Here is a 20,774-nt window from a genome sequence, read left to right on the forward strand (position 1 = left end):
GAGTAATCTTGCCCCTCGTTTTGCCCTCCAAGCTGGCTGCCCTCTCTGCATCTGCGAGACTCTGCTCTCGACATCTGGTTCGTGCCCGGCTCGACACCAAACTCTCTCCGCGTCTGCTGCTTACGGGCCCACTTTCATCTCTTACTTCGTCCTATCTTTGCTCAGCCCACCTTGAGCGCTCCAGAAGCTTTTCATCCGCAATCAAACAGCTCTACTCTACCCCTCGCACCCAGTTGAGGCCACGTCCCCGGTCTGCAGTAGCGTTCAGCATCCAAAAGAGGCTGTGTCAAAGCGAGGTTACCAGCAGCTTCGCAAACATGGCTTCAGATCGCGATGTCCTCCCAGCATGGTTAGTCAATTGCATTGCATTACGCCCATTATCAGAACCATGAGAAGCTGACAATTGTTTGATAGGGCCAAGCCCTCGCACTACGACCTCTCCCTCTACGACCTCGAATTCGGCGGCAAGTTTGGCTACCATGGCACCGTCAAGATCAACACAAAGATTACAAAGGATGACGGCTTCAGCACCCTCGTTCTCAATGCACACCAGCTCAAGCTCAAGAGTGCCGAGTTGAAGGCTGGCGACAAAACATACCCTGCCAAAGACTTCAGCTACGATGAGAAGAGGCAGCAGGTTACGCTGAACTTTGGAGACAGTATCACCTACACTGGCGAGACTGTGCTGGAGATCCAGTTCCAGGGCGCTGTCAACAATGTCATGGCTGGTTTCTACCGCTCCAAGTACAAGCCCAAGGGCGAAGTCCCTGCGTCTGTAGCCAAGGACGACGAGTTCCACTACATGTTTAGCACCCAGTTCGAAGCTTGCGACGCCCGCCGCGCCTTTCCTTGTTTCGACGAACCCAACCTCAAGGCTACGTTCGACGTCGAGCTCGAAGTGCCCAAGGACCAGGTTGCGCTCAGCAACATGCCCGAGAAGGAAATCAAGCCTAGCAAGCGGGATGGCTTCCACACTGTTGCGTTTGAGAGGTCACCCATCATGTCGACATACCTCTTGGCATGGGCTATTGGTGACTTCGAGTACGTCGAAGCTTTCACCGAGCGCAAGTACAACGGCAAGAACATTCCAGTCAGGGTCTACACGACTCGCGGTCTGAAGGAGCAGGGACGCTTCGCCTTGGACAACTGCCACAAGATTGTGGACCACTTCTCCGAAATCTTCCAGATTGATTATCCTCTTCCCAAGGTCGACCTGCTGGCTGTTCATGAATTTGTAAGTAAAACCGTGGGGTGCACCGAACGTTGCGTTGACTCTTCAGCCAATTATACGTGCAATCCCTCCTCCGTAGTTGCGTAATGCTGACCTTTGGTTTCTAGTCACACGGAGCCATGGAGAACTGGGGTCTCATCACCTACAGGTAGGTCTAAGGAATTTGTATGACTTGAATTTATTACTAATACAGCTTCAGAACGACCGCAGTACTTTTCGACCCTGCGACTTCCGCAGACAGCTACCGAAACCGGGTAGCATATGTTGTAGCTCACGAGCTTGCTCACCAGTGGTTCGGCAACCTTGTCACCATGGACTGGTGGAGCGAGCTGTGGCTCAACGAGGGTTTTGCTACCTGGGTCGGATGGCTTGCTATTGACCACCTTTATCCAGGTATGACCCTCTTTATGAAGTCCTAGAATTTACGCTAACGAAAAGGTCAGAGTGGAATGTCTGGGGGCAGTTTGTCGTACGTCATAAATCTCGAGGTATCTACTCTACTAGCTTGCTGACAATTTTCCCAGACTGATTCCGTGCAACAAGCTTTCGCTCTTGACGCTCTGCGCACCTCTCACCCCATTGAAGTACCTGTATACGACGGCCTAGAGGTTGACCAGATCTTCGATCACATTTCTTACCTGAAGGGATCTTCCGTCATTCGCATGCTGAGTGCTCATCTTGGTGAGAAGGTCTTCTTGCAAGGTGTTGCCGACTACCTCAAGGCCCACCAGTACTCCAATGCAACCACCAACGATCTATGGTCTGCTCTGAGCAAGGCGTCTGGTCAGGATGTCAACAGCTTCATGGATCACTGGGTGCGTAGGATAGGTTTCCCTGTTGTCACTGTCGCCGAAGAGCCTGGCCAAATCGGACTTCGCCAGCAACGCTTCCTTCTTGCCGGCAACGTTAAGCCGGAAGAGGACCAGACTACTTGGTGGATCCCACTGAGGCTTCACACTGGTGACTCACCATCTACAGCATCCGTTCACGAAACCACCGCCTTGACACAAAAGGAAGACACCGTTCGAGATGTCAGCCAAGGTTTCTATCAGCTCAACAAGAACCTTACTGGTTTCTACCGAACTAACTACCCTCCGGACCGCCTGAAGAAGCTCGGAGAAGCCCGCGACCAGCTCACTGTACAAGACAAGATTGGTCTTGTTGGTGACGCATATGCCAATGCTGTAGCTGGATACGGCTCTACTGCTGGCCTTCTCGCACTAGCAGAGCGCTTCCAGGACGAATCCGACTACCTTGTCTGGTCCCAAATTCTCACCAACATTGGTAACGTCCGAAGCGTTTTCTCCGGTAGCGAGGATATCAGTGAAGCTTTGAGGAAGTACCACCTCAAGCTCATTACACCGGCTGTCGAGAAGGTTGGATGGGAGTTCAAGGATGGTGAGAGCTACCTTGTCGGCCAGCTGCGCGCTAGCCTGCTCCTATCTGCTGGTATCGTTGGTCATCAGGCGACCGTTGATGAGGCGCTGAAGAAATTTGACGCGTACGTCTCTGGTGGAGACAAGAAGGCTATCCACCCTTCGCTCCGCCGCGCTGTCTTTTCTACGGCCATCAAGAACCGTGGCGAGCCAGCGCTCAAGGCTGTGCAGAATGAATACCTCAACACAACATCCATTGACGGCAAGGAAATTTGCCTAGGCTCACTTGGTCGTGTGCAAACACCTGAGCTTGCCAAGCAAGTCATGGATTTTGTCTTCTCAGACGCCGTAGCTATGCAAGACAAGCACTCATCGACCATTGCTCTTGCAAACAACTCGAAGGTGCGCGTACAAATATGGCACTACATCCGCGACAACTGGGATTCCAAGGTTCACCCTGCACTCTCTGGAAACCCAGTTGTGCTAGAGCGCTTCCTGAGATTTGGTCTCAACAAGTTTACTGATGCTGCTGTCGCGGACGACATTCAGAAGTTCTTCTCCGACAAGGATACCAGAGGTTACAACAAGGGTCTTGAAGTTGTGGATGATACTATCCGCAGTTATGCTGCCTATGCTGCACGAGACGAGAAGGTCGTGCGGGAGTGGCTGAGTGCAAACGGCTACTTGGGTTGACTAGATGCGAAGCTGTAGATTGGTTGGTTGGTGAAGTGATAGCCTCGACCTGAAATTTGTACAAGAGGTGTAGTATGTAGATGAATCTAAAAAGAAGTTTTGATCGAGAGCAAGATTGAACCTTGATACACGGCCAATACTACCTCCTTCCTGATTGACGGACTTGGTCGATCACTGTCACCTCGGCTCATCCAACCGGCTTATCTTATCAGACACTGATACGGCTCGCGTCGTACCCCGTTCTTGCTTCCTTCGCATGCAGGCATCTGTCGTGCGACGTATCATCGCGCGGGCACGATGACTAAAAGAATGCAATCGCTTTTGGGGATACCTATCAAGTGTGAGATAGCCCGCATGTCCTCCGGTCCAATTGTAACTTGTCCACGACTAATATAGCTTGTTTCCTTTGAACATGCTTGTGCTTAAATCTGAGACGGCTCTTGGTAGTGATTGGAAGCTGGAGACTACCATAATTAAGTATAATGACAAGCCCCGAGGTACCCGTAGAGCACGTTGACGTGCTGGTGATAGGCGGGGGACCAGCCGGTATGTAGATAGCCCTCCGTTTTGATGCCAACGTCTCTAACATTGTCAACCAGGTCTCATTACCGCGTATCAACTTGCACGCAACCTTGACCGTTCAGAGTACCGAATCAAAATAATTGAGAAGCATGTTAAATCATCGCAAGATCAGTATGGCCGCGCCATTACCCTCTTCCCCCGCAGCTCAGAGATGCTCGAGCAACTTGGCCTTGCAGACTCTCTCGCCCAGCAATGCTTCGCCTGCCGTGAGACGGCCAATTACGATCGACATGGCAATGAAGTTGAGGGCAGAGGCTGGGCATTTATGCAAAACATGAAAGACACGAATTGGGACTTTGCGCTGGTATTGCGGCAAAAGTATCAAGAAGATGTATTTCGGACTGCAATGAAGAAAGAAGGCGTCGAGCTGCAAGCACCGTACACACTGGTCGATATCCAGGTACTACAAGACGTCAATCCCGGCGGATATAGAATCCTAGCCACGATCGAGCACAGCGAAACAAAAGACCAAAGCATAGTAAAATGCCGGTACCTAATCGGTGCCGACGGAGGCAAATCCTTTGTCCGTCGCACCCTCAACATCCCCTTCGACGGCACCTCGACTGAAGACAAATGGATTCGCATCGACGGCGTCCTCGAAACAAACCACCCCAAACCCCGTACCTACTGCGCCATTGAAAGCCCAACACACGGTAACGTGCTTTGGGCACCCCTCGACCGCGGTGCCACACGCATCGGCTTTGCCTTTACGAGCGCGCGCCAAAAAGCTTATGCTGAATTCACTCAGGAGGCCGCTGAAAAGGAAGCCATTGAAGCCGTAAAACCGTTCTCCATCCACTTCAAACAAGTAGACTGGTGGACCATCTACGTAGTAGGCCAACGCATCGCCCGCTCCTTCTTCGTGCACGACTGCATCTTTCTAGTCGGTGACGCATGCCACACGCACAGCAGCGGGGCAGCTCAAGGCATGAACACTGGGATCCACGATGCCGTCAACCTAGCTTGGAAGTTATCGCTTGTATTAAAGGGTATTGCTTATCCCGACCTCCTGAACTCGTATGAAGCAGAGCGTCTACCCAATGTCCAGCGCTTGATTAATTACGACAGGGATATTTCACGGCTTATGACGATGCAGTTGCCCGAGGGGTGGAAGGGGAATCCGGATGCGGATCCGAATGAGGTTCTCGGTACTGTTATGGCGGAGGCAGCAGGGTTTAGTAGTGGATTAGGCATTTTTTATGAGCAAGATGGGTATTTGAATGTTGGTACTTGTACCGAGGACATGGCGTCTGTGTCGAGGACAGTGCAGGCGGGGCAGAGGGCACCGGATGTTAAGCTCACTAAGCCGGGGACGTGGGAAGGGACGCGATTGCTGGCTCAGACGCCGAATTTTGCGGGGTTTTATGTGTTGGTTTTCACGGGGGAGGTGGAGGGGAAGAGGGAGCGGCTTGGGGAGTTTGTGGGAGCGGTGGGGAGAGCGGCGTGGGTGAGTGGTGGTGAAGTGCCGGTGTCGTGGATTACGGTTGTTTCTGGACGGGGTGTATCGTCTGCGTATGAGGCGTTGGGTGGTATGATGCCGTTTGGGCGTGTGTTTTATGATGAGGATGACAGTGCAGTTTCAAGGTATGGGGTTGATAAGGAAAAAGGTGGTATGTTTGTCTTAAGGCCCGATGGATGGGTGGGTATGGTTTTGACATTGGATGGGTCTGCTGGAGAGAGGCTTGACGGGTATTTTGGGAGGTTCTTGGTGGGAGTGGGAGACAAAAAGATGGCGAGGTTGTAGACTTGACGAGGACGGGCTGAGTGGAAAAGAAGAGGTTGAGGATACTTCGGATGCTTTTCTCTTATTATAGACCTTAATTTCATTTCCTTGATTACTATTGCTATGCTTGTCAAAGGGCAGCGTAATATGTCTTTATAGTATACCCTAGCTGTGTGTTCATGTTGCTGTATAGTGAGCGAATATCAGGTAAGAGCACCTATTCCTATATTTTAGCAGTGGTTTTGTAAGGAATTCAACCCAAATCCTTACATCTCTTGCGATATTAATAGGTCCAAAACTAACACGCGGGGTCCAAGATCTACGTAGTAGCGGATCGTGTCGCTAATCTGCCAAGCCTGCAGGCAAGATGACGTACCCCGCGTGTCGTCGGCGCATCCGTGTCAATCCTCGTCTTCGACCAGGTATGGATTTGTTCTACGTTTCTGAGCCTGGTGTCATACACCTCCCGCAACCATGTCGACAACCCAACCCCTCACCCCCGCCCAGACACACGCTCTCTTTGATATCCTGATCCACCACCAGGTCTACGCCGAGATTGAAGCCTTCAAATACCCCTCGACCATCGACCAGTATGGCTACCCGTTTCGCAAAGCCGACGGCGTGCAGTCGACGAGCCCGTTGCTGCAGAACATGCTCAACAAGTTTGCGCTGTGCAACCCCGCCATCAGGAACTTTGGAGAGGCGTGGTGGTCTGAAAAGATCCAGACGCTAGTCGCAAAAATGGCCGAAGCCGAACTGAGCGAGAGTTACGACAAGGGCGCTATTGGTAGCAGGAAAGCGCTCGCAACGGCTGCAAGTAGTATTGCTGAGTACGTTGCGAGGGGCATGCTCGGAGGTTACTCGAGGAAGCAGAAAGAAAGCAAGAAAGAGTATGACACCAGCAAACCTGAGGACGTCATTCAGGGTTTTGAAGAGCTGGTACACGAGTCGATTTACGGCAATGCTCTCGATGAACTGTATGAGAAGGTCAAGGCGACTTCGAGGCTCGAAGACCATTCGAGTAGTCTACAAGCAGCGCATGAGTATATGCTGCTGAAGTGAGTACTCGCACGGCATATTCGTACTACCTCTAACAGCATCAGTGCTGCCTCTTTCCTCCACCATGTCTTCATCATGTCACCCGACGGCCAGTACCTTGTTCGCCTCCTCGAGAATCTGCACCGCCTCATTCCATATACCGTAGTCAAGCAAACACTGCGCGTTGGCAATGCCGCTACCATGATTAACGGCATGGTCAGGCTGGTCCTGGCAAAGTTGTCTGTGACAGCTATGACTAACTGGATAGGTCTTACGAATAACACGAACGACGGTATGAACCTTTTACAGCAAATCATTTCTACAGTGCTAGCATGGGATACATCGGAGTTTCAGAAGCGGGCAACTAAACTCGAGGCATCGCGCAATGCTCCGGATAAGAGGGTTTTCAAAGCAATCAAGACGTTTGTATACGCACCGAGAGGGAAGCATGAAGCTGCGCGAAGCCAGTCAATCTCGGAATCCAAGTCGATTGTGGCAGTCATTCTTGAGACGTCTGACCCACCGTACAAGATTGATGCCGAATCGCTCAACGAGCACCAACACAGTGTGGCCATGGAGTACTTCAGCACATATCTCTCTATTCGAGACCGCGAGGAACTCACAAAGGTTCTTTGTAAATCCAACCCTGACGTCTTGACTTCTACAATTCGCGACGCCGTTGCAGGCATGGATCCCGTCATCCGGGCCATCCACAACGCTGTTGATCTGTCCGGCACCGTCACTGATGCCGAGGCATTTATTACAGATTTGATCAAGACGGCCAAACCCAAGAAGAAGGGCGGTGGCTACAGAAGCCGCGAGGCTTCCAAATCGCGTCCAAGCTCACCAGATCCAGCTAGTATCTTGGATCAAGAGCCAAGTGACGCTCCTACAGTGGAGGAGTTTGTACAATTGCTTAAGAGGCACGCGCCTTCGATGCACAAGTTCCTACACCAGGTCACCAAGAACGCACCGGATCTTGGGCAGGACTTCCTAGTGTACGCTAAGCGCATATTCTCCGAATTCCGAGTCGACCAGCGTGCATTAGAGGCCGAAGAACGAGGCGAGGGTGGTGCAGGAAATATGACGGCGCCGCTACACTCTATATTCGAGACTCTAAGCAAGGAAAAGCAAGACGAGCTAAAAGAGCTCCTCGACAAGCACGAAGAGCACCTCACAACGCTCAAATCAACATCGCAAACTCGTCTAGAATCAATCATGCGACCAACAGCTTCCTCATCACAAAATAGCAAAGGCACAACTCATGGCCCAGGCATGTACCTCTCCCGCTGGAACGCCTTACTCGACAGCACCCTCATCACCCCCGCCACAATCCATGGTCCCGTCCGCAGAGGCTGGGAAGTCAAGGGTGAACTTGATGGTAAAGGTCTGAAAACAAATAGTACACTACTTAGTGAGAGAGCTAGCAAGCGTGACCGTATTACCGCTATGATGGCGGACGGGACGGGAGATCGGATCGAGAGGAGGGAACGTAAGCGGGACGGGCTGGAGGAAGAGAGCATGGAGGTTGTGTGGGAGAGTTTGAGAGATCCCTGGGTAGGGGTTTGCAAGGGGTTGGAGGTTATGGGGCCAGAATAGGGTTGGTTTTCTGTTACATATAGATAGGGGAAGAGGATTAGGGACATACTATATATACAATTATAGAGGTTTTGCATAGTTTTCATGTGCTTCTGAATTGCTAATATATTGCTGTATGTAGCCAACAGGTAATATTACTACCTACATATTACATGAATCACGCGTTTATCTCCCGGCTTTCTTTGTCTTACAACCGTTGCTTCGTGTCCTGTCGTGTTCACGAACAAGAGACCCGGAATCCTCAACAACCCTCTTTACCGAACCGTATGATAGTCCGGGTCCCGTGTAGTCTTGTCATCTTGTCATCTTGTCATCTTTTCTTGTCTGTATCAAGATGCCGCGTATATTTCAGGATTGTGAAAAGAGACGGACTAATATGCGGACGAAAAAAAAATTAGAGTTCTGATTTTGGATACGAAGAAAAAGGAGAGGGAGAGGGGTATGTGACAAGTGATGGAAGTGTAGGATGCCTAGGCGAAGTAGGGATAATGGCCTAGTTTACTTCTAGGTTGCAGCGATGATATTTCAGTACTACTATGTATGTTGTAGCGATAATATTCCACCCCAAAGGAAAAAGGAAAAAGGAAAAAGTAGGGTATGAATGGTATCTTAGTAGTAACACAATGAAAAAAAATGGAAAAGTAAACAAAGGAAAGAAGAGTCCTTTACGACATGACGATCCTATCCCAGCCAGTGAAATCAGGAATCTTGTAGTCACCTTCTTCGCTCTCTGCCCCTTCGCCTTCAAATGCCACAGCATCCACACTCAAAGTCCACGCCACAATCACCATGCGCGCCACAAACGCCACGGTGCGAATATCCAACGGCAACTCCGCCTTGAGCACGCGCTCAACTTGCTTGCCCAGATCCCCTCCAACACCATCGTCAGTCCCAAAACTCACACTCGATCCCGACGAAGCACGCGAAACAAAACTCAAGCGATTAGACCTCCGTCGGAGCCTTCGCTCCGGACTCTCTGACTTTGGTGCCGGCACAGCAGTCGCCGTAGCAATAGCGTTGTTGGGAGCAGTAGAACCAGCCCTCGATGTACCGGTACCCGTAGCCCTAGCATACGCATCCGCAATCTCACTCTTCACCCCCTCCTCAACCTTCTTCAGTACCTCGCTGGGCTTCATATCCGGCACCAAGGCCATCAAGCGCTCCAGCAGCGCCACGTACCGCGACATGCGTGCGGCCTTGTCAGCGCGCGAGTCCGGAGTCGTGGGGTCGATGCCGAGGCGGCGCAGGCGCTCGCGCTCGCGATGGAGGGCTTTTGCGTTGCGTTGTTCGTAGAGGGCGCCGAAGAGAGAGAGGTGTGGGGAGTGGCGGTGCAGTTTGGCGACGAGGGCTTCGAGGCGGGGGAGGAGTTTGCCGGGGGCGATGCCGCCGGTGGCGATGAAGGAGACGGTTTCTATGAGGGGGGTCGAGGCGAGGGGCGTGAGGCCGCGGGAGAAGGGTAGGGCGGCGATGGCGTTGAGGAGGGTGGTGGGGGGTTGGAGGGAGGTTGAGGGTGTGAGTGTGTAGAATCTTGGGGGCAGAGAGGAGGGTAGGGAGGAGAGTAAGGTGGTTTGCTTTGTAGAGTTTGTGATGGCGTGGCTGGTGAGGGGGGAGCCTGCCTGGATGGCTTCGAGGGTTGAGGGGGTGATGAGGATGCTGTGGGTGTTTTGGGCGTCTTGGGCGAAAGGGATGGAGCCGGCGGCGAGGTGCTTTGCGAAGAGTGGGGAGACGCCGGAGTCTTGAGCGTGCCACTGGCTTTTGTTGCGCCTGGTTTGCTGGAGGGTGATGTGGTACTTTGATCCGCCTGTTTGTACGGGGACGATCGAGATGTTGTAGGCGCCCATCTCTGAGACTAAAACAGTCTTATCGACATTGCGCTTCGGTTCGCTCCCGAAGATTATGGCAAGGGCAGTGAGTTCGGCGGGCGTGATCGTTATGGTTGTCCGGCCTTTATCAACTTTTGCTTTCTGTCCGTCTTTGGCCCATGTCTTTTTCCCGGTTTGGCGGCCTCCATCGCTTGGTAGTCCGTTACGCATCGATACCAGAGGCGACGACCACTTCTTTACAACAAGACTTTTGGCTCGTCCCAGTTCTGTCATCGACAGGTCCATACTCTTCCTCTGCATCTTTAAGCCGGCCTCTGCCCGCGAAGTCCCCGATACCGATTTAGATCGGCCAAGGGCTCCTGAAGGTTTCCTCGCCAGAGTATGGCTTTTGGTGACATCTGTGGCGTACGGATATCTTTCGAGAGGATAACGAGCGCGGATTTCCTTTTCAAATGCTGAGTACAGAGCGCTGAGTGGTATTTGTCCGTCTTCTCCCTCGAGACTTGTGAATAGTGCGGAAGAAATCAGACCCTCATCTGCAGCTTTGATAACGGCCGAGATATTTGGAACCCATGGAGTCTTTGCTGAATCCTGCTTTGGTAGAAATAGTCGCTTGAAAGAAATCGATATTGGCGTGACTTGGGGTTGCTGTTCAGCCTTGGTGTCCTTGCTGAGTTTGTCTTCTTGATTCGCATCATATTTGGGGTGCTTGGGCAGCCAGAAGCGAGTAACGAGAACCATGGTGATAGAGAAAAGGCTAGTAAGCGAGTGTTTCCTAAGACAACATTCTTCCTTTGGACCCCTTTCATGCGGGCGCCGAAGTTTTATACAAAGGCTTTTCATTGTGAGTCGGTACTGTACCATGCAGGTAGACCCTGGCCTAGCCGAGCAAAGTGTGTCTACATCGCCAATCGGAACTCAGGGAAGTCGTAAGCGACCCCCGTGTCATAATCTCGGACGAGTTGGCAGCCGCCAGCGTCATCCAGATGGATCGGGAGTTTGACTATCACTGCACATTGCCCTTGTGTGATCGCTTGATTTGTCCAGAGGGAAGGGGTTGCGAGGTCACCAGCTCCAAGACAGGGCGCTGGGCGCTTCAAGGCATCCCAAGCAAGCCATCTGTTTCAAAATTGCTTTTTGTATTAGAAATCTTACAGAGTCTTACAAAGAATACTTTTTGGACTACTTGCGCGCGTCTTGACGAAGGTACGCATCTGAGTCTTTTTTTCCAAAATGCCTCAAGGCTTTGCTCGAAATCAAGCTCTAGACAAGCATTCCAGCCACAGTGCATATGCGCCACACGCGTCCCTTCAAAGAACTAGCTGTTCTGGGACATCTGACTTGACCGGTTTACGCGATGACTGTCACGACGCGGAGCAGCGGACGAAACGGACCAACGAAGATCTGCGCATCGGCTCCCGAAGAAGGCGTTGTCCGACCAAACCCTTGTAAATCCCTGGAGGCGGTCAGTTGGAGCAAATGTAGTACCATACCATTGTTGAATTTTTCAAGTAGTACACAGTACTATGTGGCGTCAGAATTGATCAGGCGAAAATTCCAGAAGAAGATTATTAATATGGCTCCCTCAAGGCAGTACTGGTAGGCCAGCACAAGGCAGCCTATGCAAAGCCACAAATACCAACGGATTAGTTCGCGGCTAGATAGAGCTCTTTTTTTTGTTACTACGGAGATCTACAGTGGTTCGACGTGTCTTCCGTCTATCGGAGATAGAGGGTGCGATGAGTCGGGCGGAGCGGATGATGCTAAAGCCGAATCCCGCACAGCTTCACATGGGAATGAAGCAGCGTGACCGCGCCATACATGATCCTAACATGTCCGCATAACCGCTGACCTGAAACAGAAAAGACATGGGGAAGGAAGTAATCGCTCGTGATAAATGTCTCGATTCTACAATACGGGCAATACGGGCTGACAATATGCTACCACGTGGAAAATTCGCTCGGTAATAGAAGTGGCTCATGGATGGACGTATAAGATAACGTCATATTGTTCAGCGATTGCAATCTGATATATTCCATCATAAAGCATTATTTCTTTTGTGAGATTATCAGTATCTAAACATATTATGGAGACCGCATGCCTGAGCCAAAAAAGAAAATAAGCGCTATAATTATCCCGGTGCTGACTGCCATCCTCGCACTTATGCACCAGTCAGTCTGCCCCGTGTCGAAATGACATGAACGCCATTGGAAAGTCAAGTATACCGACCTTTCCTCAGCCTTATGACTGGCGGTGAGATCTAAGTGACGCTTTCCACGTCACGACCATCGGGTCTGCTGATGAGCTGCTGTATCTTGAGAAGTTTCTTCTGTGACACTACAATAGGCTTTGCATGATCAAAGACCAGCTTGACCATTGTGCGTGTCGAGTAAATCACAAGATACCGTCGGACCCATTTGGTATCTACATCATCTCCAGTAGACGAACGAGCTGCCGCAGCGCCAACGGTACTTACCCAGTACAAAACACCAGACATCTTGTCCCATACGTCCGCAACAGCAGTACGGCGTAGTATTTTGAACAATGCTTGGCTCAAGTGGGTATTGAGATGACTCGCGTCGGATCCCAGACAGTTGAACGCTTCCGACTCTGCCACTAACGGGTTTCGGCATGGGTTAGCAGCAGTGGAGAAAGGTATACGCAGTAAGATTGAAGCGGTATAGATGAGCGCGGCAATACGGCAGGCCTCGAAAATCCAGTCATTGGAAGTGGGGAGGTCTGGGACGTGTGCTGAGGGAAGGCTAGTCAAGCGCTTGCGTATTGCAGTGACTCTACTACAGTACTCAGCGTTGCGCTGTTCCCAGTAGGCCGCATCTATCTTGCAAGTATCGCGAACAGTCTCAGATGCGGCTCCTTGGGAAATGAAGAGATCGGTCAAGTCCCGCATGTCTCGAAGTAAGTCACGTGTCGAGGTCGAGCAATGCGAGTCGCTAGCAATTGTCGTAAAGTCTGTTCTAGGGCAAAATACAGGCGACTCAGGTATTTCAACACCGTCAATAGTCGCTGAGTTTACGACTGGTAGATCAGTGGCAAGATCAGGTAGAGGTTCGGCTTCGCAGATCAAGTCACCGTGATAGCAGACCCTAGCATGCAAGGTTAGCACAACGTCGATCTGTGAGAAGGTTTGCTCACGCAGTGCATGTTTCTGCCAAGATTTCGTTGCCCAAACATTGTAGCCCACCACGATGCTGAAGTAAATGTGCAATACCCCGCTCGTGTACACGAAGCGCCTTCTCATTGGAGCCCGATATCTCACCCATGAGCAAGTGAAGCACGACCATGATCGTGGAATCTGATGAACAAGTGCTCTTCTTTCCCAGCCGCTGATTAACCATACCGATAATCTCGTCCTTTAGCAGGCGGGTTTGCGTGCTTTCACCTGGAATCTCCGAGTGCATGTCTAGCCAAACGGAAGCTAGGATTGCAGAACTGAGCATGACTTCGGGATCAGACAGCATGACAGGGAGCCATTTGACATGGAACGAATCACTTGCAAATGTCCGGATACCTGATCGGGTTGTTAATTGTGTATTTCAGACGAATGAATCATGGAAATGTATGCATACAATGACGCTTGAGGAAAAGCGAGTTGACCTCCGGATGTTTGAAGTCTGGTAGCACAAAAAAGGGGTCCACACCATCTCCAATGTTACATATTGTAGTTACTTGGGCCGTGAAAAGACGTAGGATGCGCTCTTCTTGACTCTCAGCATAGTCACAGTCGTCTGAATTGGCCTTGGGGCTAGTCAGCGTCAGCAGGGCGCGTGTGGTGGACAGCTGTCGATTAGATCGTGGCATGTGTTCAAACGTGATGCTGTCGTGAGCATGCCGACGCGTGATTTGGTTCGTTTCATTTCCGTGCTGCTGTTGCAGCAGTAGACAACCTTCCAGTTTCCCTGGTGCATCTCCATGATCGCGACCATTGTGCAGGATGTGTTCTTCTAAGGGAGTAGTCTCCTTTGTGGCTAGTACTTCGGAGCATTCCTGAGGTAGCCTAACCTCTTTTCGTGGTTTATTCCGGTGATATGACATTGCGTGAGAACGCACGCTGCGTCTCGTATCGTCATTCCTGAAATGTGACGGATTGGTCGCGGTGAGGAATCGCAGTTGGAGTTTGAACGGTCCATCGCGTTGGCCTCGTCGACGTGTAGCCTGCTTCTTTACATGGTTCTCTCGGAACAGGCGTTGACCTAGTAGAATGGGTTAGCACACGGGGCCTCGTACGAGGCTCTTGACCCATACTTGTAGCGACGTTAAACTGTTTTGATGTCGGAGCCATGATACACGATCAGCGGCTTAACGGCCAAGAGCTGAGGGGTATGTCTTTGCCAATATTCGTGATTGTGGTGTAGGGGATGTGCCCTGCATCCCTAGGGCGGGTGTTTACAAAAGACATCTTTTCGGGGTTGATGCGGCGCATTACCATCCAAGGCTGAGTGGCTGATTTGGTACCACATTAGCATTTGGGGGCCAAATCGAGATCCAAGCCAAGGGCAGCACGTGTATGCAGGAAGTGTCTTTTTGCTTCCTCCAAGCCCAATAATCCTCAACTGTCCAGTCAGGAAGCCAGTAAAATGAATTGTCCGCCTCTCAATCTGCCCCACGAAAGCGCGAGAGTAATATCGTGGCTTTTTAATAGCCTTACCAGTGTCCGGCAGTAATTGGAAGGCAATGGCCCCTCTTTGTTTACCGCTTCTTCTTCATCGAGGCAATGGTGTACGGGCGCTTCATGTGGCGAATGAATTATTCACAGCAGGTTTTGTGCTAGATATGTATATATGGTTGGGTCCAGCAGCTGTACGGTGAGTGTAGGGTCACGTGTCGTGTGTCGCTCGCGGGCGACGCCAATAACATCGCTGTCAGCAGTACTCGACGCCTTCGGATGGTAATTGCCTGGTCGGGTTAGCGACTAAAAGCCCCAACACCGGTGAGAGCGTTGTCAACGGTGAGTGACACCAATCAGTGCTATGTAACAGTCCTATTCGATGGTGTTAAGCGGAGACTGTTCAGATGGGGTAGTACTAGCAATTGGAGACTCCAACATTCATCAGCAGCTTGGTGCTACCACACCCGACAGGTATCGGATGCGAGTGACGCCAATTAGGGAAACTTTAACGTATTAGGTACATAGGTAGGAGCTAGGCAACACCCAACACCAATCATATCGCTGTCGCTAACAGGCCATTATTCTGGTAAGAAGTCCGTACTACTGAAAGACGCGCACTGTCATATAGTTTCATTATGGGCACTGAATACAAAGTCACATTGGAAAATACAGTATGGCAACACATATATTAAAGTCAATTAGCTGAGTGACCTTTTACTGACTGACTGAGCAACGAAACTTCTTGACATTGGTTTTCAGTTCCATAGTAGCGTTCATCCTCGCATCACAGTACCCCAGTTTTGGTAGAAGAGATATGATTCAAAGTCATCTGGCATGCTTGTAGCAAGCAGGGCAGGGAAAACATGCAAAGAAAGTAACAGAAAGCCTTCTGGTCCGCACATATCCTCCCCTACTTCAACCTTTCTCCAGAAGACTCTGCCACTTATTCCTTCAGCCTTCCCAGCGCCTTCCTAATCTGTCTTCCATACAGATCTTCATCAACCCGACATCCGTTCTCCCTCATAATCTCCCTTACACGTTTGTACCTCGCATGCATCTCCATTGGCTCGACACATCCAATATCTCCATTCTCTTCTCCTGCTGCAAATGCAAGAACGCGAAGCACCTTCTTTGGCTCCACTTCGATTCTGCTGTCCATTTTGTATTCGGTATCGACATTCAGGTAATTGCTTACCAGGTATCGAACTAGAGATAAGGGAAAAGGAAGGTGGTGTGCCAGGTATTTAGAGATGCAGTATATGGAATGCGTTAAGGCTGAGAAGATATTGACTAGAGCATTGGCGGTCGACTCGATCGCATCTGGTGAACAGGGGGTAGATTGAGGGGGAGCCAGACTGGTCTTTGAAGGGTATTCAAAACGTGCGACTATCCTCTGAATGGAGCAATCATGTTTTGCTGTGCTTCGGGTGTGCTTCTTTCGTACTCCCTTGCCCTTGATTCGATGCTGTTGATTGCTCAATCTTGATCCCTTTTCTTGATCCTTATCTGAATCATATCTTATGAATACTTCCATCTCATCTATTGAAGAATTGCTTTCTTCCGGCATGGGATGGTCTTCGTATACGATATTTGTGAGGGCGTTTGGGATTTCAGGTGCACGCACTCGATATTTTGTATCGTCCATGGCCACTGAGATATGAGGAAGGTTTGTTTTTTGAAACAGCGCCTCTATCTTGGAAAGAACATCTGGTACAATTCCCGGAGGTGCGAGTGGTAGTGTGTCTTTGAAAGTGTTCATCTTGAATAGTTGAGCTGCGCTGTGTAGTTATTCAGTACTTTTGACAAGACTGATATTGGAGCAGGAGGGCAGAAGGATGCATGAAAACCAAGTTTGAAACTCGCCAGATCACACGCCGAACGTATGACCTCTCACTAATATCGAGGACGAGCGGTGGCGGGTGAAAGGGATGCCGGTGACGTGATTGTAGACCAGTGAAAGTGAAGATAGGAGGGCTTCTTGGCAGCACTGTGATTGGGGTTGTATGTTCGAGCTTTCATGCTTCCAAAGCCGCCGTTTTTCTTATAGAAAGAAGATAGTACTACGCTGATTGTATACTGACATGGTGAACATGAACAGGTGATCTCGGCGTGCATATTCTAGTGGCCAACTTACCTTTCTCATTCATAGTGATCTGATCTAGACATATACCTGTGCGCTTATATATCGATAACATCTGCGACATTCAACGCAAAATAGATCAAGACTCCAGCTTGGAAATAATGCAAAAACTTAGGACAGAGTTTAACAAGAAGCCCAAAAGATAAGACAAAACACAATAACCACATCAGCTTTAAACATCGGGGTTTCAAATTTTTCAAAAAGTAAACTCTACATAAGACATCCATCAATGAAAATGTTCATTCATTATGGCAGCCGGCACATTACCGAGAAAACAGTAGAGCAAACTAGACCGAACGTCTCACTACGCCACCGCAATTTCCATCGCCCACTCAGGCCTCTCATGCGTTTCTGCACTTTCCTGCTCAAACTCCATTCACGACTGAACTATCCAATCCAAAAAAAGTGAAGAGCCCGCATCTACCGCACAAAGAACGTTGACAGTCGAGCCCAAATCCAACTAGTCCACAAGAAGAAAAGCGCATAATCACCAACATAAACAACACCTGTGTATCCCCAAACCTCAAGCTCACATCCCTTCGCATACCCGTTTTCTTCCAACCTCCCTATCCATTCCCGTTCTAACAATGGAAATCCATCAAATACGCAACCGCAGGCCATTCTTAGATCAAGAAGGACCACCCGTACCACCAAAACCATATGCTTCGAATACGCCTTCAACAACGCATGACCGACTCGCAGCTGTAACATCGACTCCAGGGAATGCGATATCAAAGCCACTTCCACCGGTTCCCGGGTCAAGATTAAGTCGCGGTGCGGGAAGCAAAGTAGTATCGAAGCCTCTGCCGAGTCCCCCAAAGAGCTCGACTGTACGGTCGACGTTTCTATGGATCTTAGGGTTTGCGGTTTGGTTTCTGCTAATCGTGATCTTGCTACCTGTGATCACGGAGAAAGATGCAATGCCAGGATTCAATCGGTGGCTTCGAAACCGATTCACATGAATCACAAAGAGCGAGGACGCACGTCTTATTAAGTCAGTGTCAATCAACTTGGGCTACATCCGATTACACGGGGATCTCAATTGCATAATCAGCCAAACTACAGTTTCGAATCGGGCTTTGTCGCATCCACCAGACTCTTCCTGCCACCAAACCCGAATAGATAGGCTGCCACCTTGCGCATCTGGATCTCCTCGCTACCTTCAGTAATCCTATACCGTCGATGATGTCGCCAGATATGTTCAAAGGGAAAGTGCCTTGAATATCCATTACCGCCATGGACCTGGATCGCGCGGTCGGCTGCTTCAGTGCACAGCCTGTTTGCATAGTAATTACACATCGACACCTTGTCCCCGATCTTCTTTTCGATCTCGTTGTGCGGCATTGAGTCCATTTCCAACGCAGTTTTCCTTATGAGTTGGCGCAGCATTTCACATTGAGTGGCGAGTTCAACGAGTGGGAACTGGATGCCCTGGTTGTGCGAGAGGGGCGTTCCAAAAGGTGCGCGTTCATTGGCATATTCAACGGATTGTTGGACACAGTATACAGCTGCGCCTAGGGATGAAGCAGCTTGTCGGATGCGGTTTTCGTGCACAAAGGCTTGGGCGACTCCCAATCCATTGTGTATGGGCCCTAAGGCGGCAGTTTCAGGTACCCATACATCCTTGATCGAAACAGTCGCGTGGTCGGTAGGCATATTCAAAGTCCTGTGGTTGGTGGTCAGTACGGTTTCTCAGCAAGGCGGAATAGAATACGCACCACTCGTACGACTCTGCTTTGAGACCAGGCGTCTCAATGGGTACAATGAAGCAAGAGATACCCTTGACCTGCCCATCTTCCCCCGACGTCCTCGCAAATATCGAACAGTGGGTGGCATCATGTATACCCGACTGCCACTTCTTGTACCCATTCAGCAACCAGCCCTTGACTCCATTCCTCGTCTCCGGCCTCCCTCTTGTAGCCATATGTGTAGCATCCGACCCATGACCAGGTTCCGTCAACCCAAATGTCATCCTAAACTTACCCTCAAGTCGCAGCGGTATAAATTCATTCTTCTGCTGTTCATTCCCAAAGTTCATAAGCATGACTACATCCGGGAAATTGCCAACCACTGAATGCTCATTCTGAAGGTCATTGAATAGTCCTAGGCCCTTGGCTGCAAGATGCTCTCGAATGACAGCCATCCAAAGATTGCTTCCTCGCCCGTCGGCGTTACTTCGCCCACCATACTGCTTTGGCAACGAGAGTCTGTAGAAGCCGGCTTCATCTGCGAGTCTTCTGCATTCAGCTAATAGATCATCCCATTCTTTGCGCGGCAGCCCGCCATTATCCCAATCTGTGCGAGCGTGCTCACGGCGGTGATCGAAGAACCGGTTGTTATCGTCTTTGTGTTGTAGCGGGGTTATCTTTTCTTCTATGAATTTATCGAGATCGGCGAGGTATTGTATCAGGTCGTCGGGAATAGAGAAGTTCATCGTTGTGCGATTGCGATGTGGTGGTTCGGAGAGGGGAGAGGTAACGAATTCGAGCGGTATTGGGGGTTGGGTTTCTTTCAGCGATTGGTGTAATCTCTGGCAGCAGAGAATGGCCAGACTATTTGTAGCATATGGCAGGGCTCGAGAGTGCGCATCTTAATAATTGGCTTGGCCTCAGTCGTATACAGTGGGTGTGCTTTGCCAGGAAGACGCGTTGCGGGGAAGCACGCGCACGGATCGTGCGGAGATGCGGAGTTGAACCTCGGCCATTTCATAATGAATCGTTTTCTTTGTTTGACTCAGCATAGGTATCACTGGAGGCATCTTGTCGTCCACCTTCCAAGTACTAACACACTAGTCAGCATATGCGATTTATGGGGACTCTGGTTATCACAAAGGCTTTTTTCTCTCCAATAGTTATAGACTATACTATACCTTGCTGAGACCCTTACTTGTACCATTACCTAGTTCCAGCATTTCGCTCATTCTTCAACCATAGTAGCAAACTGACTTATTTTTGTTCATGATGTTCTTTCAGCAGATTCATTGGCGTAAACTCCATGTTTCTTCGAACCTGGCAGACATCCTTTGCTCCGCGTCTCTTCTACATCGACACATGGCGCAATATCCAAGGCCTTCACATTGTCCCTATCAGGCATGTACTCATATGTAGTACCTGAGGGACTTAGTACTGTGCGGCTTTGATTGTCCTCCCCATGTGGTCTGTATCCTGTAATCTCAGCACAAGAGCTTTGCGGCTCAGCATTCCGACCTCCATCTGCCTGCTGCGAAGATGTCTTAGACGGAGAGAGAAGCTTTCCGTAAGGAACTTCATAGATCATACCGTTGAAGTCATCCCAGTATGGTATGCTTTGTCTGTACGAGACATGGTTGCTGCGGCGCTGTCTATTCGGGGTTGGAGCAATGCACGTAGCACCAGTAGACTGTGCATGTGCATGCTGGAGCTGGTTTCGAGACTCGGAAGTCTCTGGTATGAGTTCAGTGCCACTTAATGGCTGATACGATGCTGAACGTTGTCGGTGGCAGTGTCTTTGTCCGCATGGACACATATCGTCTGGATTTCTTTGTGGCATATGAGGAAATTTACTGGCTATGGAGAAGACCTATAAGAGGGCTGGTGGCCTTATTTGAGTGGTTACAGTGCAATATTCTAAGAGAGAGCCTTTATCAGTGGGATTTTTGGTGCTGATATAAGTCAGCGATATTTCTCTGTGAAGGGTATGAAAGCCCATTGGTGAATCTTTGACTGAATCATGACCAAGACATTCAGCATGGGATGAGCCTATCATTGATGTAATGATACTGTACAGCTTTCATTTCACAACAAGGTGAGCTGTGGCAAAGTCGATGACTATGCGTACGTCACCGACACATCACATACTCAAGAAGTCATGTTTGAATGTAAGATATCCATGCTTGAAACCATATTGATACACCTCATTCGGACACCAATCCTTCAATATCTATTCCGCATCTGCCAACACGTA

At 50.1% G+C, this 20,774-nt stretch overlaps 9 protein-coding genes across 9 annotated transcripts; 4 read left to right on the forward strand and 5 right to left on the reverse strand.

The window, feature by feature from the left end:
* Nucleotides 1-317: 317 nt before the first annotated feature.
* Nucleotides 318-3,300, forward strand: COCCADRAFT_741 (uncharacterized protein; the record flags this gene model as incomplete). Its single annotated transcript, XM_007708939.1, has 6 exons — nt 318-349; nt 415-1,234; nt 1,339-1,379; nt 1,431-1,624; nt 1,675-1,700; nt 1,756-3,300. The coding sequence occupies 6 exons, from the start codon at nt 318-320 to the stop codon at nt 3,298-3,300; spliced, it is 2,658 nt and encodes an 885-aa protein (XP_007707129.1).
* Nucleotides 3,301-3,782: 482 nt separating this feature from the next.
* Nucleotides 3,783-5,626, forward strand: COCCADRAFT_32392 (uncharacterized protein; the record flags this gene model as incomplete). Its single annotated transcript, XM_007708988.1, has 2 exons — nt 3,783-3,846; nt 3,900-5,626. The coding sequence occupies 2 exons, from the start codon at nt 3,783-3,785 to the stop codon at nt 5,624-5,626; spliced, it is 1,791 nt and encodes a 596-aa protein (XP_007707178.1).
* Nucleotides 5,627-6,079: 453 nt separating this feature from the next.
* COCCADRAFT_32393 (uncharacterized protein) lies at nt 6,080-8,242 on the forward strand (the record flags this gene model as incomplete). The annotated part of the gene is made up of 2 exons (XM_007708989.1): nt 6,080-6,663; nt 6,709-8,242. The coding sequence occupies 2 exons, from the start codon at nt 6,080-6,082 to the stop codon at nt 8,240-8,242; spliced, it is 2,118 nt and encodes a 705-aa protein (XP_007707179.1).
* A 665-nt stretch (nt 8,243-8,907) lies between these two features.
* Nucleotides 8,908-10,806, reverse strand: COCCADRAFT_32394 (uncharacterized protein; the record flags this gene model as incomplete). The annotated part of the gene is made up of 1 exon (XM_007708990.1): nt 8,908-10,806. The coding sequence occupies one exon, from the start codon at nt 10,804-10,806 to the stop codon at nt 8,908-8,910; it is 1,899 nt and encodes a 632-aa protein (XP_007707180.1).
* Nucleotides 10,807-12,325: 1,519 nt separating this feature from the next.
* COCCADRAFT_82900 (uncharacterized protein) lies at nt 12,326-14,365 on the reverse strand (the record flags this gene model as incomplete). The annotated part of the gene is made up of 4 exons (XM_007709039.1): nt 12,326-13,169; nt 13,219-13,594; nt 13,653-14,276; nt 14,329-14,365. 4 exons carry the CDS (start codon nt 14,363-14,365, stop codon nt 12,326-12,328), a joined length of 1,881 nt encoding a protein of 626 aa, XP_007707229.1.
* A 1,270-nt stretch (nt 14,366-15,635) lies between these two features.
* Nucleotides 15,636-16,451, reverse strand: COCCADRAFT_82919 (uncharacterized protein; the record flags this gene model as incomplete). Its single annotated transcript, XM_007709040.1, has 1 exon — nt 15,636-16,451. One exon carries the CDS (start codon nt 16,449-16,451, stop codon nt 15,636-15,638), a length of 816 nt encoding a protein of 271 aa, XP_007707230.1.
* A 968-nt stretch (nt 16,452-17,419) lies between these two features.
* On the forward strand, nt 17,420-17,794 carry COCCADRAFT_32397 (uncharacterized protein; the record flags this gene model as incomplete). Its single annotated transcript, XM_007708991.1, has 1 exon — nt 17,420-17,794. The coding sequence occupies one exon, from the start codon at nt 17,420-17,422 to the stop codon at nt 17,792-17,794; it is 375 nt and encodes a 124-aa protein (XP_007707181.1).
* Nucleotides 17,795-17,891: 97 nt separating this feature from the next.
* COCCADRAFT_32398 (uncharacterized protein) lies at nt 17,892-19,266 on the reverse strand (the record flags this gene model as incomplete). Its single annotated transcript, XM_007708992.1, has 2 exons — nt 17,892-18,498; nt 18,551-19,266. The coding sequence occupies 2 exons, from the start codon at nt 19,264-19,266 to the stop codon at nt 17,892-17,894; spliced, it is 1,323 nt and encodes a 440-aa protein (XP_007707182.1).
* A 521-nt stretch (nt 19,267-19,787) lies between these two features.
* On the reverse strand, nt 19,788-20,360 carry COCCADRAFT_83004 (uncharacterized protein; the record flags this gene model as incomplete). The annotated part of the gene is made up of 1 exon (XM_007709041.1): nt 19,788-20,360. The coding sequence occupies one exon, from the start codon at nt 20,358-20,360 to the stop codon at nt 19,788-19,790; it is 573 nt and encodes a 190-aa protein (XP_007707231.1).
* Nucleotides 20,361-20,774: the final 414 nt, after the last annotated feature.

Source organism: Bipolaris zeicola, assembly GCF_000523435.1.
Source record: "Bipolaris zeicola 26-R-13 unplaced genomic scaffold scaffold_5, whole genome shotgun sequence".
Lineage (NCBI taxonomy): Eukaryota > Fungi > Ascomycota > Dothideomycetes > Pleosporales > Pleosporaceae > Bipolaris > Bipolaris zeicola.